The 22,280-nt window shown below is 44.5% G+C and overlaps 1 protein-coding gene across 15 annotated transcripts in view; it reads right to left on the bottom strand.

Moving 5' to 3' along the window:
• Positions 1-14,846, bottom strand: part of ISL1 (ISL LIM homeobox 1) — a 91,227-nt gene extending 76,381 nt beyond the window's left edge. For 13 of the 15 annotated variants that reach the window (XR_005558130.1, XR_005558131.1, XR_005558122.1 and 10 more), the window contains exons 1-4: positions 14,394-14,846; positions 12,997-13,186; positions 7,968-8,227; positions 2,168-2,454 (exon numbers count right to left, since the gene is read on the bottom strand). Coding sequence is in view for 4 of the 15 variants with exons in the window: in XM_039355125.1 (XP_039211059.1) it covers positions 2,168-2,454; positions 7,968-8,227; positions 12,997-13,186; positions 14,394-14,421 (765 nt within the window). In the remaining 11 variants the exon portion in view is untranslated. The remainder of the gene's footprint in view (positions 1-2,167; positions 2,455-7,967; positions 8,228-12,996; positions 13,187-14,393) is intronic. The other 2 variants (XR_005558123.1, XM_039355127.1) reach the window with 1 other exon arrangement.
• Positions 14,847-22,280: the final 7,434 nt, after the last annotated feature.

The following is a 22,280-nucleotide window of genomic DNA, read 5'->3' as shown; positions in this document are numbered from 1 at the left end:
GACTGGCCCAAGGTCTCTAGCTGGCTTTCATGGCTAAAGCCAAGCTTGAATTCAACTTGGTTTCTTCCTTTTTAGCCTGGTGCTTTAACTATTAGACCAAACTGGCTCCCTTTATTTCATTTATTTAATTTAAGTCAAGGCCATGCCAGTGAAAAGTCATCCTCTCTGCTTTGTCAGAATTCAAGGCTTCTTTTTATGTGTTGTTTCTGTTTGGGTGGGGAGACCAAAATCCTGTAGGTATTTTAAAGGACTTGCATCCAAAATAGCTTCCAAATTCAGAGCAATTTATATTCCTTTAAATTGTAGGATTATGACATTCTGCAGTGGTGAAACACCACTCTTGAAGTTCCATTTGACAAGGCTTTCAGCCTTTAAAACAAATTAAATACTGCTTCCCACATTTGAGTACTAAGGTGAGCAACAATTAGGGTTTCTTCATGAACATGTAAAAGGAAAGATGGAAGTGGGACTGGGGAAAGTAGTCTACTTTTCTCATTTGATTTAAAAATAGTCTTTCACAATATTCACTTAAATACTGCAACTACTGACTTAAACAAGCTCAGGTCCATGACTTTTTCTTTAATAAATACCACCCCACTCAACAAGGGGTCTTTCCTGTGCCAATGTGATTCAGGATTACAATTTTGGACTTTATTTTGGCTTCACCTGGTTCCAACAAGGATCCCCTCAAATTTACTGGAATCTACTTCAGTATGAACATTCAGCAAGATTTAGTTCCACTGAATGAAATGGACCTAATTACAGTTCCCAAATTAAGGTTTCCTGAATCAATTCTTTCTAAAAGAAAAGCAATGGGAAAAGTAGGAAAATATACAAGGATTAGAAGACAATATGTCAACTCATTTTATATCCTGGGAATGAACAAAAACTCTTCACAAAGGTACCTCTATCTGGAGAGAGTAACATATATTGATAATCACTGACATTATTAATTATTATTAATAATTAATATTATTTCTAGGAATATGTTGTGAACCTCTTTGGTTTCAACTATAACTTACTCACTTGATGCCTAGCACTGGATATTGATAGAATTACACCTCTTCTTTAGTTATCTCAATCTCTTTTTTAACTGGTTTTGTTGCATTCTGCTCTGCCCAGTGCAAATCAGGGCAGCTCTAATAATGAGCCTAAAACAGAGATAAACCCAGGTCTCCTATCATCAAATCAAGCCCCGTTCTCAAAATTACTCCTCTTTTTCCTGGGAAAAAGGCCCTCTTCCTATGGATTCAACCAGCCTCCTTGCTCTGGAGCTATTATAAAAGGCACAGGTCTGCCTTCAAGGAAAGAAATTTTCTTTTCTCTCCTTCCCTCTCTCCTTCCTCTCCCCACTGCCCCCCCCCCCATTTAACTGGATTGAGAGCATAATTAATTGGCACTCAGAATGTTTCCATCAAAACAAAACACCCATTGGAGCAACATCACGCACACACGCTTACAATATCCACCCCTAAATCTCAAGGGGCTTTCAAGCAAAAATAAAAAAGGGGTGAGGAGGGAAACTAAGACCTTATTTACAAATCATCCTAAGGCAGTATTTCAATCTTGACAACTCTTAAATTGTGTGTTGGAGAATTGGCTGGAGAATTCTGAGAGTTGAAGTCCACGCATCTTAAGAGTTGTCAAGGTTGAGAAACACTCCCCTAGGCCATGGTTTAGTCATGGTTGAAGCCACACATACAACAGGTTACACCTAAAGCCATACCAAACTATAGACTAAGTCAAAACTGAACAAGCCCTCTTATAACTGAACAGAAGATAGGCGAGCTTAGTTTATGGCTGTGTTCACGTACATATCTATTTCGGTTACATCAATCTTACAGTAACCAATTGCTTATCACAACTCAATGAACTGTAACTACCCACATTACAGCTAACCACACAGACAGGTTTCTCCACCAGGTTAAGCTAAAATTTGGAGGAGGTCATTTGTGGTTCAGTGTGTTGCAGGAACACATCCTCTTCGACCGGAATGCAAACCCATTTAATTCAAGAGAGCTGGGTACAAACTCGAGGCGGTGACTGCGGAGGGGATGGTTCTCACGACACCCTGAACCCAGCCCTCAGCTCCGCCTGAAAATGCAAGCCTCTCTTGAAGACGGCTGCCCCCTAGAGGCCGGGAGGAGAAGGCGCCGCGCCCGCTTACCGTCTTGTCGTTGGGCTGCTGCTGCTGCAGCTGCTTCATCATGATGCTCCGTTTTTTGTCCTTGCAACGCTTATTTTGAAACCAGACCCGGATCACTCTGGGGCTGAGCCCGGTCATTTCCACCAGCTGTTCCTTCATGAGGGCGTCGGGCCGGGGATTGGCGGCATAGCAGGTCCTCAAAGTGTGAAGCTGCTTTTCGTTGAGGACGGTCCGGACGCGAGTAGTCTTTTCCGGCTGCTTATGGACGTGAGGCCGGAGAGCCGGCTGCCTGGCGGAGATAGGTTCTGCTGTAAGGGAAGGAGGGAAGGAAGGAGGGAGGAAAGGAGAGGCGCCTGGTCAGTGGCTGGGAAAGACCAGAAGACAAAGGCACAAGGAGTAACCCTGGAGTTTTGGGGACACTTTCTGCCCAGTCCAGCGGAAAGACTGGATCCTGCCCTGCGGGGGTAGTCTAAGCGCCTGTCTTCAGTAATCAGCTGGAAAACTCCCCCCCCCCCCCAGGCTTCGCTCCTCCTTTAAAGACTCGTTCACCTTCAGCTCCTAAACCAGACTTTCCCAACCTGGGCCACTTTAAGACGTGCGGACTTCAACTCCCAGAATGGCTGGCTGGGGAATTCTGGGAGTTGAAGTCCGCACGTCTTAAAGTGGCCAGGGTTGGGAAACCCTGTCCTAAACTATACTGTCCTGCCAGTGTTTCTCAACCTTGACAATTTTAAGGCATGTGGACTTCAACTCCCAGAATTCCACAGCCAGCAATGCTGGCTGTGGAATTCTGGGAGTTGAAATCCACATGCCTTAAAATTGTCAAGGTTGAGAAACACTGTGACCTAAACTATACTAACTAAACTAATTACAGCTTAGTTTGAAGCTTTACCTGCTTAACCAACACCCCTCCACACACACAAACACACATTCTCAGAATGAATCCAGCTGGCCATTCCAAAGCAATTCCCTTTGCCCGGTGCCTTGAGCTGCTCACAAAATAGCCAGGCTGCCTCTCAAGCCTAAAGAGACTGTTCTGCTTGGCCTGGAAGCCTCTAGTACCCTAGAGTGTTGACAAGCAGAGGTATGGTCAAAAAAGTCAAGATGACAGACACACAACTACCATTTTGATTTTTTTTTAACCCAGTTTCTGCCGATACCCCTATTTGCAAGCAGAGTTGTCAACTTCTTGGGAAGGAATATTTCCCAATTACATGCATTTTTCTTAGTGAGCTCATAGTCCATTTAGTGGGCATCCCATCAAAGTAAAATTCTGGCATATTAGCTCAGCCCCAGCCACCACCACCATCACCCCACACCAAATCTTCTGCAGAGGGGGCAGGAAGAAACATGTGGATTTCTGCCAAGTTTTTAGAGAGTTGTGGGAATCTGAAAGGCAATTGCTGGAAGCTTCATTTATTATCTGTGACTGATGGATTTGAAAAACCCCAAGGAAGAGGAAAACTGCTATCACATCTATCTCTTGATGGGGTCCTTAAGCCTTACTCCTAACACTCAAAACATTTGTCCTTCCCAAGTACAATGCAGGCCAAGGCTGAGTTCACACAACCCCCCCCCCTCTGTTTAATTGTGGATTGCTAGATTATGCTTCAATGCATTGTGTGAAGCCAGATAGACTGATTCTGTTGTGGTTCAGTATGTTTTGCAGCCTTCAGTAATTGGGTTAAATCAGTAAACAAGGAATTAGTCTGTGGAATGCAACCAGAGGAATATCAAGACAATGATCCAGCTGCTTTGTTATAAGATTCCATGCTCCTTTCACTGTTATGATGGCTCTTCCACACCCAGTTATGCACCTTGATATTACACAGAAATATCTATTGAAAGTGAGATTTTTTTAAAATGTCAATCTTTGTCCCTTGCTAGAAAGAAAGGTTTAAGAAAAAGCAGTTCTTTATGAAAAGCTATTTCACCAACCCAACCAGTCAAACCAAAAGCCCTGCAGGGGTTAATTAAAATTTTAAAAGATAATATTTTCAAGTGACACCTTTCTTAAGATTGCAGTAGCATATGCCCTTCATGAACATTCTGGTTTCTTATTTCTAACTGAATGCAGATAAATACGTTTTGAAAACAATCCTATTCATTGGAAAGTAAGTTGCATTCCTATGCAACCATTTACTCAGAAATAGCTTCTCTCTGGTCAACTAGTCAGTAAAGCAACCTGCAAGGAAGAAAAGTTCTAGTCTTATATTCTTTTCACTTGGCAGAAAATGGTATAAAATAAAAGGTATAAAATATACCTCTTCCAATCAACTTTTTCTTGAAATATTTTTTGCTTCCAACTTTAAAGAGACTACAAAGAGATTAAAAACAACCATACCTACCAGTAAACAACTTGATGTCAAATAAACTATCATAGGTTTAGATCTGGTCTATGTGAGGGTTCTTCTTTCAAATACCCACCTCTTTTCTCAGATTTGTCTATTCATCAAAGCAGTCTGTCTGGTATAGAAACAAAGAAAGTAGTCCAAATGTGGAGCTTACCTGACTCCGTGGTTTTTACGCACATTTATTGGGAAGGAAATTGTGCTACAATCAGTGGGCTTACTTCCAAGTAGGCCTATAAAGGAGCCTGCCTGAGAATACATTGCATCACACTATTGTCATGTCCTGGCTTAGTCATGGCCACGTGAAAGGAAAACAACAGGCCTTAAAATTTGAACCACCTTCTTTACCTACTATGGTAATTCCCCTCCCCCCCAAAATCTAGGGCCCTCTGGATGTAGATTGCTTTTTTTTTTTTTTTGCCATGCAGCATATCCACCCTCCATTGCCAACAGACTGGGGAAAAGGTTGGTTCAGAGGTTTTATTTACTCTGACGGATGGGGAAAATGCCTTTATAAATAAATAATCTGAAGTAGAGAGAAGGGTGACAGCAAAGGGGCTGGAAAGTTTTTCTCAAAATTTGAGTGGGGGTGGGAATCAGGCACAGGAGGAAGAGAAGTGAAGCAAAATAATGCCAATTCTTAAACTGACTCTAAAACCTTCAGCTAAAATTCCTACCCAAATCATAGAAAGCTTTCGAAAGAGGCAACAGGGTCTTCTGGAAAGCAATTCCAAAGATTAGCTTGTTGACAGTTGTAAATTACTGCTGGAAGAGTTTTCCCTGTATTAGGAGTTTCCCTGTTTGTAGCAGCCTTTCCCATCCCAATGCTTCATTCAAAAGAAACATCCTTGGAAGAGATCAGTGGGTGGTTGACATATTGGCAGCATCCCACTGGGAGCACATTCCCTCTCTATTCACTCAGTCTCTCCCTATCCTCCCATTGGGGGATGCTGAGATAGATTTGCTCAAAAAATATATAATTCTTTTTAGGCAGCCATTCTAGGAAGCCCTATTGACCTCACTGAAATTAATGTTTGAATAGACATCTAAGGAAATTGTACAGTACTCCAATAGAGACCAATATAATTTTCTTTAATAAGACCAATAGTGGACTCTGTGATCCCCCTACTTTTATCTGCAATTAGTATTTGATTAACCTACACCATATACCTGGCAGCACAAGATACACACAGAGAGAAAGCACACACAGAGTATTTCTGTTTATCCATTTAAAATATGCTTAGTAGCTTAATAATCAGTTGATAAGCTACCAAAGATAACACCTTATTTACCTTTGGACTATAGAGGACTTTTGATCCATATCAGCCAACTAAAGTTTTGTATTGACTTCAACAGGAGATGGATTGAATCTTCTGTCTCTGACAAGCAAACTATACCAATTCAAACGCTTCTCCTGAATGCCTTCAGGTTCACAGGTTAACTTTATATAAACAATGTTTCATCTCTGGATCCTAAGTACACTTACTGGAGGGATGTGATCCCAGTTGTATTTTCTCATTAGGAAGGTCTACTGAATACAGGGGAGTTAAGGCTGCCATTTAATTCATGTGGAAATAAATCCCATGGATATTTAGTAAAACTTAATTTTGAGTGAACAAGTGTAGAATTACACTGTTACTTTCACAGAAAAGGGTTTGCAAACATACTGAATAAGTTGGATTTATGCATTAACTTCAGCAGGTGCAGATCCTGACTTCAGTGCCGGTATCTGCACCTGTTATCCAAAAATACTAGTGCCACTAATTGTTCTGAAACTTCTTTCTAAACTATGTCAGCACTTAAAATAAACGTTAAAATAAAATTCTTTCAAATCATTGGAACTTTTCTAAGCAAACCTGAACAGGCCTTAGTTGTGCAAAATAATGTGAATGAAAATATAATATAGTTCAAAATGTATTTGCAAATGTTTGGGTTTGTCAGGCAGAGTGCCTAATCTTAGGGTTAAGACAAATTAGATGGCAATTCTACATTTACTCTTCCTGGGAATAAATCCTACTGAACTTAACTTCAAGAGGAAGTGATCTACAAAAGCTCATGCAGCAATAAACATGTTAGTTTTGGAAGATACCACAAGGTTCCTTCCTGTCCTATCTTTTCTCCATAAATACAACTAGAATTGTGTTATTGGTTTCACCAAAATCCTCACACCAAATTCCATGCCAACTAGGCCTTGGGGAGGGCCTCTGGGAAGTTCAGATTAAAAAATAGAATATGGTTATTAGACAATGGTTGCCCAGTCTAATTAATTTAGTGTATTAGACAGGAGTAGGGTGAACTTGGTAAGCTTGTGGTTCAGTATTTCATGGAAAGCAGACTTTTAACTTAAGGACAATCTGTTTGATTGAGGCTTGTTATGTGAATATAGCAATGATATTTGTTTAACTGTGGTTTTGGATTTTGCCACTAATTTTCATTGGCTTCCAAGAGATTTGATACAGAGGGAAGAAACTGATTTGGAAAGAACCTTTTTACTCTATATAGGGAGATTTAATGTGGAGAAAACTATTTGGTGTAATGGTTAAGCTGCTGGGCTAGAAGCCAGGAGACTGTAAGTTCTAGTCCCACCTTAGGCACAAAGCCAGGTGGGTGATCTTGGACCAACTACTCTCTCTCAACCCTAAGAGGAAGACCAGGGTAACATTCCAAAAATCTTGCTGAGAAAACTGCAGAGACTACACCAGAAGTCGACACTTACTTTTTGCTTAATTTTGAATTCCACCCAAAGTCTCTGTGATGAGATGGGCAGCCATATATATAACTGATTGAAATTTGAAGGCACCAAAAAAATAAAAATTAAAAAAAACCAAGAACTCTGTTGTCCGTCTCATTGACTTGAAAGGAAGAGAGTCCAACAGTCATGCAGAGCTTATTTCTCTCTACCATTCTTCAAATGCATCTTTCTTAGGCACATATCTAGCCCAAACCAAGCAAACTTTCATGCCCTTTAGTGTATGTCTTTTCATGTCTGTTAACATACCTCTGCTATAATTATAACTACTTAGAAATAGCTTCATCTTATTTGTTCTGAAGTTAAAGCTCAGTGGGCAATGGAGCTGGCTCTTCAGGACCGGACCTGTAGCTTGTCCCATCTTGGGGGGGGGGAAGCCTCATTTTTGTTTGTTTCCACTTCTAATTCCATACTTCTAATTTCACATTTGATAAATCAAGAATAATGGATAATGGAAGCTCATGACCCAATGAAATGCGTTAGTTTTTAAGGGGTCCCAAGGCTGCTTGTACTGTGAAGAAAGCTGCTGCTTTGCAGCCCCAACCACAGGATTCCACCCTTCCTTGGGGTCCATCCTTTGGAGCTCCTGCAGAAAACTCCTTTTTCTGTAAGAAGCTAAATACAGAACCGGGCAGTTAAGGGTTAGACTGGACCGGGCAAGACAGTAGGTACAACGGAGCACAACACCAACCCAGCTTCTCCCAGAAAGGCCTAAGAGTACCTGCCATCTGGAGCGGCCTGGCGGGGTGCAAGGGGCTGAGGGGGTCCCCGGCGCCGAGACTGGCTCTTTCCACCACGTCGTGGTCCGCTCGGCAAAAGAGGCCGTCCTCTCGCAGCGCGAACTCGTCCCCTGGAATAAGCTGGCGGCTGCAGGCCACGCAGCGAAAGCACTCAATATGGTAGACTTTGGAGCGGGCGCGCATCACGAAGTCGTTCTTGCTGAAACCAATGTTGCACTTGGCGCATTTGATGCCGTATAACCTGAGTCCGGACCCCGGCGGGGAGAGAGGTGAGAAAAAGAGGAGGGGAAGGGAACGAGGAGGAGGAGGAGGAGGAGGAGAAATAGAGAGGGGAAACAAAATTCATTTCAGACCCCTGTTCGAATCAAGTCCTTTTTCGACCCGACCCGATCCGCCAGACCCCGCGTTTTTAGGCGCCAGCCCAAAGCAACCTTTTTCTATCGAACCAATCCAGTTGGCTCTCTCACCCGTTTAAATGGAGGGAGGCAGGTGAGGACCCCAGTCCAAATTTGGAGCTGCCGTTTTCGATGCTTGAAGAAAGAATCGAGGCCGCCGATGCACTTCCTGCCCGGCGGGAAGGGAAAAAACTTTGGGGGAGGGGTGCATTTTTATTTTATTTTATTTTATTTAAAAATAGATTCTGGTTTTAATTTATTTTTGTGAGTGTCTCTTTCGCCAACAGTGGAGAATTGCCCTACAGATTCCCAGGTAGAATTTAGATTTTTTTTTTCCCCCGCGAAAGGCGCTAAAGGAACCTTCTGAAGTGTAGCTGCGCTTCTGACTCGAATGAGCAGAGAATGGCAAGGAAGGGAATCGCCTACGGTTAATTCTGGACCGATTAGAACGAGGGAGGTTAAAGTGTAAAGTCCTATTTTTTTATTATTTATTTTTTTTAAACCACCTCATCCTTTAAACACACACAAACACGCTGGTTCAGGCCGGGGCCACTTCAAAGCAAAGCTCCGCTGAGCTCCTAATTTACCCTCTCTTTATAAGGATGCACAGAAACCATATATATGCCTTTGCATGCTCCAAAATCTCACGGGCTCTAAAATCCCAACGGAGAAACATTCCTCTTAGAGAATGGGCCAGAAATGGGATTTTGGAGGCAGCCATTTGCGGTAGTTGGGGTTCTGTTTTGGAAAGTAAGCCTCAAAGGGCTAAACACGGGTCTGAAGGTGGCTTGTTAGTAAGAAGCGCTATGGCTTAACTTTTCAAGCGTGTTTGGTTTGTTGCTCGCGAAAATCGCGAAATTCGTTTATTAATTTGTAGATGGTGGCCGGTTGGGGCACGTAAGTCTCTCTGGCTTTTGGATTAGCAAAAGCGAGTGGCGAGGCCTACCTTTCCGTCAAGGCTGAGGTTTGCTTAATACGAATTGGAGGACGCCCACCTAATTCGCTTCTTTCTAGGAGAGAGTTGCGGCCGCTAGCAAATCCGCGATTTTTTTATTTTTACACTCCCGAATATCTGTAAGGGCAACGAATCGTTTTGATTTAGCTCAGCCTTCTTCTCTACCTCGGAATGTAAGCTATCCTTTCGAAAGAAAGAGAAAAGCGTGCGCCGAATCTTTCGAGCTTTCTTCCAAAATAGATCCGAAGCGCTTCAAGAGCAGGGACGTGTCCGAAACTTCTGGAGCACCGCTCAACCGAGCGATGTGGCTAGGGTAGCATGAAAAAGCGGATGGGCAGCCTTCTCTGCTCGTTCTATCACCCTCTCGCTTCGCTCCCTTGCTCGCCAGTCAGTACAATTTCTCTGTAGGGACGCGGTTAGACTCTATATATCAGTCGTTCCTTATCTTATCACTGCGCAATCTCTTGTCTCTTCTTAAAAATAAACCCGAGGGAGAAAAAGAATGGATAATAATAATAATTACAAAGGCCCAAACTACCGGCTGTTTTTTTCTTAGTGAAGGAAGAAGGGGTAGAACTCTCTTTGGGCCCTGGGCCAGGAATGAACTACTGGAAAGACCAAAGATGGGAAAAAGCCCCCGTTGGAAAACGTTTCTTGGGAGCCGGCAAGACCGTCCAGGTCCACGAATCAGCCTTTCAAGCAAATGTGCTTCTATCTAACCTCTTGAACTTGACTTACACTTGAGTAACAAGCACTTCCGAAATAACGTTTGGCGTCAGCTGGAAAGACACGGGATTTGCTTCCAAATCGAGATATACAAAAGAGAGAGGCCGAATTAAATGCAGCAGTGTTAAGCAGAGGGGCTAGGACAGTCCTACCGCAGGCGCCAGTGGCATTTACTCCCGAGTCAACCTGCTACAATGTTGGCGAGGGGGACAGACACATGAATAGCTGGGAGATACCGTGCCTGTTACGTAAAATATTTGTTCCCGTTGCCCAGCCTCGTTTTTTTTTTTTTTTTTTTTAAAAATTCCCCCGGTTCAGAAAGCCCTGGATTCTGAAAATGTATTAAGCAGACGCCGCCTTCCAAAAGGAGGCGGCCCGTAGCTCTGGGCTTAGCCGCCTTCCAGGAACCGGGGCAGGCAGAGAACCTGGGAAATCTGGAGCTCGTTCTCTAGCGGCCTTTCCGAGGGGGAATATTGGGGGAATTCTCGCCGGCGACCTCAAGTCTTCGCATTTCAGAATTGCGATCCAAGTCGTAAACCGGGTTTTTTGGGGGGGGAGGGGGAGGGGGAAGGGGGGGGAGAAAAGGGGAATCCCAAAGGAACCCGAGAGAAGGTTCCGATCCAGTGGAAAGTTGCTCCCGAAAAAAAAATACGCCCACGTCAAGACCGAGCGTCGTTTAAAGCACCACCACCACCACCACCTCCTGCTCCTGCCATTCCTGGTTAGGGAACCTTAAGCAGCGCCCACTCCGTCTGGATTGTGTCCTCGGCGCAAGCCCGCCTCAAGTCGCCAACCTTTGCCCCCTCCGCGAAGATCAAACCCGGTAAGGGTACACAGTAGCTTCGCGTCTCCTCGTACCCCCCCTCCCGGCCCCCTCGATCGTCGAAAAAAAATCGATGAAATGGGAAATAAAGGCTTCTTTCCTTTCTCCAATATTTGTCGGTTTACCTGTCAAGTCAGCGGTGGCCAGAAAAGCAGGATTTATATATATATATATATATATATATATATATATATATATATATATATTGATAGTATACTGATATATATGATATATCATATCTATAATATATATATATATATACTATATGAGTATCTCTATATATATGACTATATTATATATATTCTTTATAATAGAATCAGCTTCCTAGAGAAATTTTCAGAGTAGGAAGGAAGCTGCTTCCATTATCTAAATGTAGCGATTGTTCGCTAACAGCTGAGGGGCAATTTGATCTCCTCTGTCCAATTCATCAAGGCAGATAAGATAAGAAAGGAGAGGCGGTCCTAGAGCTCCCAAAGGGTTAATATTTAAAAAGATGAAGGCCTGTAATCCTACCCACACGCCTTACCTGAGAGTAAAGGGTACTGAAAAGATTGGCTCCTGAGTAGACCTACCCAAGGGGGTCCTGCAAACAAAGTCTTTGTGTGGGTTTTGCTCTCCTCCTCTCCCTCCTCCTTCGAAGCAATTTGCTTTTTCGACCACAGAGCGGGACTTTATTTAAATACCATTGCTAGTATTAATGATCGTTGCTACTATTTTATAGCTGTCCTCTACCTTTCCCTTAACCCACGAGTTAGGACTGGTTTGTATGAGGAAGGAAGCCTTACAAATCGCAACCGCATCCTTGGTTTATTTTCTAAAAGATGAAGAGGCCTGCTAGAATGGGCATTAAGGGGAGTGGTGGTTATTTTCTTTTCCTAACGCACTTCCTTGAAAAATAGAAAATCTCTTTCTTCCCCCCCCCCCCCATACCGCGCAGGAGAAACCTCCCACCCCCACTACCTCCCACCTCATTTCAATTATACACTTAATTAGCTAAGAGTTCAGGGGAGGGACGCTTATTTAAAGAAAGAGGGCTGGATCCCTCTGAATGACAGCAAATTGCAGCTGCCCCTCTAAATATTACACAAGCCTCAAACTAGTCCTCACCAGAACAATCGAAAAAGAGGAGCCGGGAGACACCACCCCCCAACCCGGATTCTTAAGCTATTTGATGCTTTGAATCTTCTTTCGAATGAAGCTTCCAGGCCAGAGAACCGGAGCGTCAGTAGCTCTCTTCTGATTGCCCCCGAAAGAGGTTCATATATTTCCTTCCCAGCCAATTTAGTGACCATGGAACATTTTTTAAAAAATAATAATCGCGCTCGACGTAGACAGTTCTAGGACACTTTTGTTCGGCTTCTTCTATCTAGAGGCTTATCTTTAAATTTTTCTTTTGAGGGTGTGAAGTGGGATTAATACATTTATTTCCCACCTGCATACGTTTGACGCCAAGAAGTTAATAATCCTGACTATGGCAAAGCAGCTGGCCTAGAGTCCTTCCTCAATTACCCAGGAAGTAAATGCACACAACAGACAAGAATTCAGAAAGAGGCGGCCTTCAACTGATCTGACTGACCGGCCTGTTTGTGGAGAGCTTATTTTTAAAAGGAAGGGGAAAATATTTTTATGCAACTTGCCTCCACCTCATACAGATAACAAAATAAACCTGAAATATTAAAAAGGGGGAAACCCATCCCTCTGTAATTATCTCTTGTCTGTATCTGTTTATTTTCCTCGGCCCTCGCTGTTTACTGTTTCTCCCCCTTCCTAACCACGGGATATGCTTATGTCTTAAACTTCGTGCGTGTGTGTGTGTGTGTGTGTGTGTGTGCGTGTGCGTGTGTGTGTGTTTTGTGTATGCGTGTGTGTTTCGGGAGCCTGTGTGTACCTTTTTCAATACAGGCTTCTGAAGGGCTAAAATGGAGCTCGAGAAAGATTCTGACCTAAGAATCAGGTTCGCCTGTAAGAACCAGAAGAATCTCGGCTGTTCGGTTGGAAGAGAACCAACACTGACGTCCTCCCTTCTTTTCCCCCGGATCTACTAGTCGCCATAACTCCCTGCCCGGTGCGGAGGGGGAGGGGAGACCACGCAAGCAAGAGAGGCTCCATACCTGATGTAGTCTCGCTTACAGTAGGTTTTCCCATCCCTTACAAAGCACGTACAAGTCTCGTCCAAATACTGGTTACATTCCGCGCACTTCAAACACGCCGCGTGCCATTCCAAATCCGGGGAAACCCGCAGAATATACTGGTCGTGGATTTGATTGCCGCAACCGACGCACAAGGAAATCAGCCGTTTTTCTGAAAGGCAAAGGAGGAGAAGAGACATAACTGACGAAGCGTTCGCACTCCTACTGAGATAAACGCGTTTTATTAGTCCCCGCCAACCCCGCCGCCTGAGCTCGGTTCGCTGCTCTTTGGGAAACGCGCTGCTTGCCGCAGCGGTTGAGGTCGCGTTGCATTTTCGGGCAAGGGGGGGGGGGGAGAAGGGAGGAAAAAAAAAAATCCAGAAAGGAGAGAAAGGGGGAGGGAGGGAGCGGGTGCAAGAGAGAGCGCGGCGTTTTAGGACAGCAGTCGGGATGAGGTGGTGTGTGTGGCTCCATCAAAGGCTTCCCAGGCTGAGGGAAAAGGCAGAACGCAAAAGTTAAATTTACAGAGAGGGGGAGGGTCGGAGAAGTGTGCTCATTTTCCACGCTTTTCAACCAATCCAAAAAACGCTCGGGGGTAATTTTGAGACGTGGGGTGGTGTGGGGGGCGAGGAGTGGGTCAGAAAAATTAAGCACGGGCAACATGCTTTACATATCCAGGGAGCAGAATGCGCCAACCAAACCCAGCCTGAGGGCTTTGATTTGTGGTTTTTCGCTCCCCCCCCCAATTTCTCCCCCTTTTGCCAGAATTTGGATTCAGCCGGCGCAGGAAGCGAACTGTCTGCCCCAGTTGGGGCGGACCGCAGCCGGGATTTCGTTCCGAATCAAATGTGGCTAGGGAGAGAAATCTATTGTTGGAGAGCAAATTGGATCCTTCGGGTTTAGGGTGGCACTCCTGGACATCCGAAAGGTTGGTAGCAGCGCCGCAACTTGCTCAAAGTCATTGCCGAGACTCGGACGGGCCTCTGAGCGGGACCCTTTCGCTCCCCTTCCCCCCTCCCCCAGGCAGGACACCAGATTCCCCTCGTATTGGAGGGAAAAGATGGTTCCCGCAGATCTTCAGCAGAACAGATTTTCAGTACGTAAAAATGAGACATCTCCCCCCGCTGCCCCACTCCGGTTTCCACGCTCCCTCGTTTATATCTCCGACTTTTTAAGCGGCGGCTTTCCCCTTGAAGGAGAAGCGAGCCCGCTGGGGAGCCCTCCAGCATCTAACGCTCCAAGGCGAAACGGATCGCAACACGCGCCGGGGGCCACCCTGTTTTCCTACTTCAAACTATTCGCTGCTCCTACTTCGCCTTCACGCTCGCGAGGACCAGCTAATAACCGACTGAAGCGCTTTAGAACCGTCGCTTTCTTACTTTTCGGTGGGTCGCCCATATCGCCCATCTCTACCCAAGGGTATAGTGTCCACAGTGAAATGGTGCACGGCTGCACAGGAACTTTCCCAAGATGAAAATAATAATAATAAAAAAATAAACCGGCGGCTGCTTTTTGCCCCGGAGAGGGAGGGAAGAAGAAGATGCTGTCAAGGGACGGCAGGGATGCTGCTGGCTCTGCCGCCGCGCTTGGAATCGGCCTCAAGAAGGCGGGGTAGCCGGGCTCCCTTCTTCCTGCGGTGAGGGTGGCTCCGCTCGAAGAAAACCCCCCGCGGGCTGCCGGTCCAGGCAAGCGAGAGAGCGGCGGAGGCGCTGCCCAGTGCGTAGAACTCCGCGCGCCTCGACCACGAGCCTCTTCCTTATCTCTTACTCAAACTTCTCTGCTCCAACTCAGCTCGCTCGTCATTGGCCGACGTAGGCCGCGGGGACGTCAAACCTGCCGTCTTCTGATTGGCCGGAGGGAACACAGAAGCAGCTGTTCTGATTATCATATTTCAGGGGCTGGCGATCTGGCGAGGCGGCTGCTTGGAGAAATCCGCGACAGACGCAGAGAAATATTGGGGGGGGGGGGAGGGAGGGAGGACGGAACCAGAGGCAACTTTTCCGCTCCTCATTTGATTTCTCCCCCCTCCACACTCTTAATCCGTTTTTACTCCCCCCCGGTTTGCATCAACACGCCTCCGCTTTCATTGGCTTAAAGCAAGCAGCTGCCTTTGATCACCACCCCTCTCTCCCTTACAGTCGCGCAGGATTTTTCTTTTTTTCTTTTTTTCTTTCTTTTCTTTTCTTTTCTTTTTATTTTTTTTTTTTTTGAGGAAAAAGAAAGAAACAAGACGGTTTATTCTCTGAACGCTTCCCCTCCCTCAACTCTGCAGGCTGTTTGAGGGGTGGGGGGTGGGGTGGGAGAGGGAAATATGGATCAGGTGACTGATCAAATATTGTGGGAGGGGAAAAGCAGGAGGAGGAGGAGCGGCGGATTAAAAGCCATGCAATCTGATTTATGCCACAAAAAGGGGGCAATAAAGGCTTAGCCGCTTAGATTTTCGCCCGCTATTTTTTTGGACGGGGGAGGGGTTATTTTTTTTGTTGCTTTAATTATTATTTGAGGCGAAGGATAAAAGCGTCAGCGAGACTCCGGTTGACAGGGCATTGACAGCGGCTTGATCCTGGTTGCCCGTAAAGCTTCAGTTTCCCTCATTTCTTTTTGCGGCTTTTCTATTCCCCTAGTAGTGACAAGGACGTCGGGGGGAAAGTGATAACATCGCAGCTACTCGCAGGTGTTTAGCGCTTGAAAGTAGTGCTTTTCCCACCCCACCCAGGCCCCCAGGTAAAAATCCCCCCCCCTGGAATTTCAGTGGAATTTACTCCTGAGTAAGCGGATAGACGAAGGGAAAATTAGCTAGACTGAAACATTTCCTCCAGTGGCTCTACTATTTTGGAAAGAAAATCTTATTACAACTACTGCTATTGTGTGCTGCCCGTAGATTTTTTTTTAGAGAGAAAACTGGCAGATCATTTCCCCAACCAAACCTACTGATACTTCTAGTTCCCAACTACTGCTTTTACTGTCGGTAGGAACCTGGAAGTACTTTGCCACTTCAGTTGTCCATTAGGAAGTGCGATAAAGGCCGTTTCTATCCCCATGATTAATAATGACTTCTAGACAATCTCTGCCTATGTGTGTGGAAACACCGCTGGCGTCCTACGTTGAAACTCGAATCTAATCTTAATCACTGGTTAGACTAATGGCACCTAATCCTAAACACGCGTAGAAAATACACGTGGTAATATGCCGGTTCGTGCTGAATGAAATATAGCGACGAATCCTTTCTGTGATACAGTACAAAGCAAGTCTGCTTTACTGTTCTATCGACACAGTGATGGTTGGATGGCGCTGTAAGACATTATAAATCACTACTTAGGGAAGTGCTACCCCTCACCTTGGGAAGGTGGGCATTGATTTCTCCTGACACGGCATAGAATCATCCTGTTAAGTGAGCAAGAAGTAAGGTTCAATTGATAGTCTCTTGGTAGAAAGATTATTAGCTCATATTCTAACTTTCCACTCCTTCCTGCGCACACAGACACATGCATACACGCAGCATTTGCTCCCAGGTCTCCCCTTCCTCCAACGATTTCAGAATAAGTGGACCTTTTGACTCCTAAAATATTAGGGAAATTTTATTTTTCAATGCTGCCTGACTCTACCTAACAGTTGGACAAAGTCTATATATCAAAAGGGGTTTCTCTGAAGAGATGGGGGGGGGAATCAATCAACAAAGAAGGAAAATATACACTCTGTATACGAAGTTGGGTCTCTTTCTGGAGTGATTCGGCTTCATTGAGGGGAGTCGATGTAACCCATCTCTTATCCAGCCTCAGTAAATAAAATCGCCCCATTTCCCAGCCACTCCCAAAGCTTTCCACGAGTGTAAATGTAAAAATGCGTTCAAGACGCCCAACCTTCGTTATTACCTGGTGCACATGAATTTTAAGCGCGTTCTATCTAAACGAAAGAGATCATCAACAGCATCACTTGAAAGTTGCTGTGGTTGTTGCTACTGAGATTTGTAAGAAGTGGACCTAACCCGCTTTTCAACTTCAGCTAAAAAAAAAACAAAGGGGAGGAAGAATTTAGCGTCCAGCCGAGCTTACTCAGTTGGCCGTCTTGAAAATGATCCTCCGAGAAGGTCAGAAGGCAAACGTGGACTATAAACAAACATGGCTGGTATATTTCAAGATTCGGCACATACACAGTGGCAGATGGGGGCCAGATAGTCGTGGTGAATGTCATCGCATCCAGGAAAGAGGCGGACAGAAGCCCAGTTTCTTTCTTTCACTCTTGCCCCCCTCCCCACACGCCTTCCCCTCACCGCGACATTGCTAGGTTTAGTCTGTAAAGCAACAGCAGCAAGATGAGTAACACTACGGATTTAGGCGCGGGGGACCCAAATCCACCGCCAAAGAAGGAGGGGCCTTTCATTCCAGATAATTTAACCAAAATAAATGCCGTCTAACCCATCGGCAAGCTTCAGCTCGACATGCAGAAACGACTCCCCGGATTTCTTCTCGCCTGACTAGGAAGCTGAACACCAGCGGGGATCCCGTAGGCAAGGGTGGGAAACGGGGCGAACTTCTAGGTCCCTGGAAGCTCCGCAGATGAAAACCGAGGGGGCGTCTTGGTCGTCTTGCTCTCCGCCCTCCCCTTTAAAGGCACAATGCGGGCAAATGCCAACCGTTCGGGTTTTCGGAGGTGAAAGGAAGTGCCTTTGCTTTAATTCACCTTCCCTAACCTGGTTTAGAGTCGGGTTGAATGACTAGTCCCGTATTCTCCGAGTCACATTTGAGCGTTTACGCCCCGATCGACTAACTACGATTCTCCTTTAAGAAGCCGCTGCCTAGTTCTAGTAAAGCGTTCCGTTTTTCGTTCCTTGGCCCCGATCGGGGTAACAGTGCAAAGGTGAAAGGACTGTTAGTAGATCTTTAACCTCTATGCAGAACGTTTCTGCATTCACGCGCCTCTGAGACCGCAAATTTTTGCAAGACACTCTTTGGATTGTCTCTTTAGTATTCACGAGCCGGTTTTTCTCCCCCTCCTATTATAGACTTCCTACCCTGGATATACAGCATTTGGAGCACATACGAGGCTCATGTTTATTCCGTGTATATACTGGTGCCTTGAATTCTTCCACCACCTCGAGCATCACCACTATCTCCACGCCGAGAGGGGAGGTTTTATGCTGTTTAGAGTTTGGCCTTCACACGATCGCAACAGCGACCCCTTGTGTCCGAAAGGAGAACGGTCCTCTTGCTCAGTGAGCATAAACCAGAGACAATCGGATAGCCTTTCCCTATTTTCACAAGCATTAAACACTCTGGGATAAGGAACCGCTTCCCTCCAGGGTAGCCAGAGTGAAAGGTCTTTATGGGGAGCAAAGAAAAAGGGAAGGGCTCCAAGCGTTTACAGGACGACGCTCGATATTAATATAACAATCGACGGGCGCGAATATATATTTTAAACACATATGCGAATTTTTTTGCCATTTTTTTTTTATTCTCTTCTGCCTTGCCCGAAACGAGTGCGTTCTTGTTGGCTGGAGCGAGCTCGTTGGGTATGATTTTTTTTTTAAGCTTCTCCCGATTGCCAGAAAATTGCCGTTTCACTTTCTCCACCTTAGGGCTGTTATTTCTGTGCTTTGAAAGACTTTTTTCCGGGAAAGGAAGCAAGCCTTGGTAGATGAACATTAAGCAAGGATGAGTAAGAGCGGAGAGAAGAGAATGGAGGGCTCGGGTCTCGGCAGGACGGTTGTTTCTTCATCCCCGCCTGACTGCTTGGCTACTGCTTTTTTTCCTTTGGATGAAAGGACCGCGGAAAAGAATGCTAGTGCAATGCCCGCAGCTTGCTGGGTTTTTTTAGGGATTAAAGTAAAATAAAATAAAACAAAAAAGTTTCAGAGCAAATGCAAATATATCTTGCTCGTGGTGGAAAATGCCGGAACCCAGACAGATAAGTAAATAGAAATGCTGGGAATTAGGTTAAACGTTTCTTTCCTTTTCCTTTCCTGTCTCGGCGGTTGGGAGAAAAAGATTTGCGCCAGAATGGAAGGAAGCCTCTGAAAGCCATTCTCCCAGAAATAGGCTCTCTAAAATCACTTTGCCTCTTCCGGACTAAAAAGATGACTTCAGCTTGCTACACAGATGCTGAGAATCAAAACCAACCAACCCTTCGGATTTTGTTGTTTTTGTTGATGTTTTCGGTGGTCGTGTACTTTACTTGCTAGTGGTGGGTGGGTTATGAATGCGGGCTACTCGATGCGGTTCTCTGCTGTGGAGGTGGGGATAGCTGAGGGTTAACTCTTCCTGTTCCGCACAAAGCGTCGTCTTCCTTTTTTCCTGACAGGAGAATTTTCTTATAACGGTTTGGCTTAGGAGGGAAAGGACCGCGTTGGGTGAAAAATCGCATCCTCTCCGCATCTCGAATCGAAGGAGAAGAGCCGCCAAGTCGGAGAGATCAGAAGGGCACCCGAAAAGTTTAGGGACGGGAGAAAGCAGGTCGTTGGCTTCGATTGAAATGCCCGTGGTGGACAGAGAAGCTGCTCTAAAGGAGAATTGCCTTTAAATCGAAGTTGATGTTGTCAGCCGGTTCTTTCAACTTTCTTTCAAGCAAACTTTTTTTTTAAATAATTCAATTAAAAAAAAAACATGGCAGTAAAGTTTATTGCTAATCCTGGCATCACTGTTATCTGTATCATCATCATAGCCAATAGTTTTGTTGTTGGATGTCACAGGATGCAACTTTTAAGAGAACAAAGTGGACACTTTCTTTGTGTTCGGTTCCAAGTCGAATCTCAAAATAAACAACAACTCAGTTTCTGACCTCCCCCCTTCTGTAAAGTCATGTCCGATTCTTGCAGACCTCCTGGACAAATTCCTGCAGTTTTCTTGGCAAAGTTTTTCAGAAATTGTTTGCTATTGCCTCCTTTCTAGGGCAGAGAGAAAGTGACTGGCCATCCAGCTGGCTTTGTGCCTAAGATGGGACTCAGTCTACTGGTTTCTGCATGATGTCTTAACCACAGCACCAAACTGGCTCTCAAGCTAGTCATTTCCTAATTCCAATTTTGTGGATTCACTTTAGAGATTTACAGTAAAGGATTTAGCTTAAGATTTGGACCAGGTAAGCTAGCATATGAACTTCTACACTTAGAGATGACTCTCACTAGACCAGTGGTTCTCAACCTTTTTAATGCTGCGATCCCCCAACCGGTCGTAAGTCGAGGACTACTCAACTGGTCGTAAGTCGAGGACTACTCAACTGGTGAAGCACCGTTTGCAGAATGGGACTTTTGGCAGGCTCAGCAGGGCAGAGACAGCCTGGACAATTCCTATTGGCTTTTGAAAGTCAATAGAATTAGACTCTATTCAAGAGAGTCTATTTTATTGGCTTTCAAAAGCCAATAGAATAAAAGGGAGTAGCACAGCTAAGGAAAAGGGGAAAAAATGGCGGACTGTGTTGTTTGGCGACCCCCTTGAAATGGTCGTTCGACCCCAAATGGGGTCCCGACCCACAGGTTGAGAACCACTGCACTAGACTTACTGCAAAGTAAACAGGGCGGGAGGGAGTGTAACCTTCAGAACTAGGGAGCAGAGGCTTTGGAGTTTTCTGCCAAGACAGTTCCAGCTACCCACTTCAATGTCTTTCCAGATTCACCATCAGCAGCAGCTGGTTCTGGTTAAGAAATAGTAGAACTATTGTAGAACTGAGTAGTGATGATAAATAAAATCAAAACAAATAGAAGAGAGGGGAAAAACCTCTTCAATTTTTAAACTAATATATTTTCAATATACAAATCAACCTGGAAATGTAGTTAAACATTTGGGCCAGGACTGAAAAATGTGACCTGTTATCTTTATCTCTGGGGTACCTGAATGGACTAACTGGCGCTAGATATGTGATTGAGATACATTTGTCCACTGAGAGACCGCCACTATTCTCATGATAGTTCTATATTGTTTTATTTGGGACAGATTTACTCTTGAATGAATATATGTAGCTGTTACATCTGCTGCTGCTTGCTTCAAAATGTTAGGACATACACCAGCACAAACCCAACTATTGCATAGTCTTATCTCAAACTCAAGAGTTGGTAGATGCCTCCAGCAAATTAGAGCTTGAGACAATCTATTCTTTTCCTTAGTGTGAATGTAGAAATTTGGTCCTAGTTTGAATCTGGAGCTCTCTACATGTGATGTATGGGTCATCCTACTGAGCTAGCTTTCCTGTAACATCTTCTACTCCACAATTAAGTAGAAGGAGAGAAGTAGCAGAAAAAAGCCCTTTACTAACATCTTTTCCAACCTATTAGCTCTGGGATTTAGGTGGGATCCCTGACACAAATGGGATCTTTCCATCTGGTTAGATCAAGAAGATAGAACTTCCTGTGCCTTTTCCATCAGTTTCAGAAGTCCTGACTGGTTGAGTCTTCCCTGTGATGGCCCTTTCTGTTGGAGCAACTTCTCCAATAGATAAAAGGCTGCTCTCTCTTTATTAGTATCCTAGAAGTCAGTTAAGACCTAGGATATTAGAGAAAATTTGAGGAATGGTAGTGGTGAGGATGTTTGCCCAAGAGTGTGACCATAGCAGTGGAAGGTTGTTTAGTTTCCAATGTACATGATCTTCTTGCTTTTGACTTGCACATTGCATTGTAGAAAGTGTGAGCTGCTTAGAATTGGTTTAAGTGAAATAGCATATAAAACCAATAAATAAACATCAAAGCCACTAATGAAGAACAAGCTCCCATCTTTGTCACTGATAAGGACATTCCATAAACTTTTCTATTCAAGAAGCCAGTGTTTCAATTTCTTTCTCCTCTCCCTTTCCCTCCTACCCTGCTTTCAGGGAGGATCCTAAGCCTTGCTCGAGGCTTGCATTCCTTCACTTCTTTCATAGTATAAGGCTCAGTTCATTCTATCTCTGCCACTTGAAAGTATCCTCCTAATCTGCTTTTTTTCCCCTCTACTTTTCAAAGCACATCAGAAAAGCTAGGCAATTCTCAATTCACTTGGGTTTAATGCCATAGCAGTGTCTATAGTTAAGTGGGTGGTCGGATTTTAAGTTTGCAAGATATATATATATATATATATATATATATGTCAGGTTTACATATATAATACTATTTTACAACATGGATAGTAAAATTCTTATTGTTCTTATAGAAAACATAACCGCTGATTGGAATTCTCTGGTTTTGTGGATATCTAAATAAATATAGTTCTTAACAAACTCTTTAAAAACACTGTCAATTAGCAGTATAAAATGATATCGTTTTCTGGATCTCACCATATTGTGCTACAAATTCACTTTTTTATTTC

Source organism: Crotalus tigris, unplaced genomic scaffold (assembly GCF_016545835.1).
Source record: "Crotalus tigris isolate CLP2741 ecotype Arizona unplaced genomic scaffold, ASM1654583v1 scf7180000018606.670481, whole genome shotgun sequence".
NCBI classification, from domain to species: domain Eukaryota; kingdom Metazoa; phylum Chordata; class Lepidosauria; order Squamata; family Viperidae; genus Crotalus; species Crotalus tigris.
Note: the sequence above shows the minus strand (reverse complement) of the source record. Positions and strands in the feature narration are given on the sequence as shown.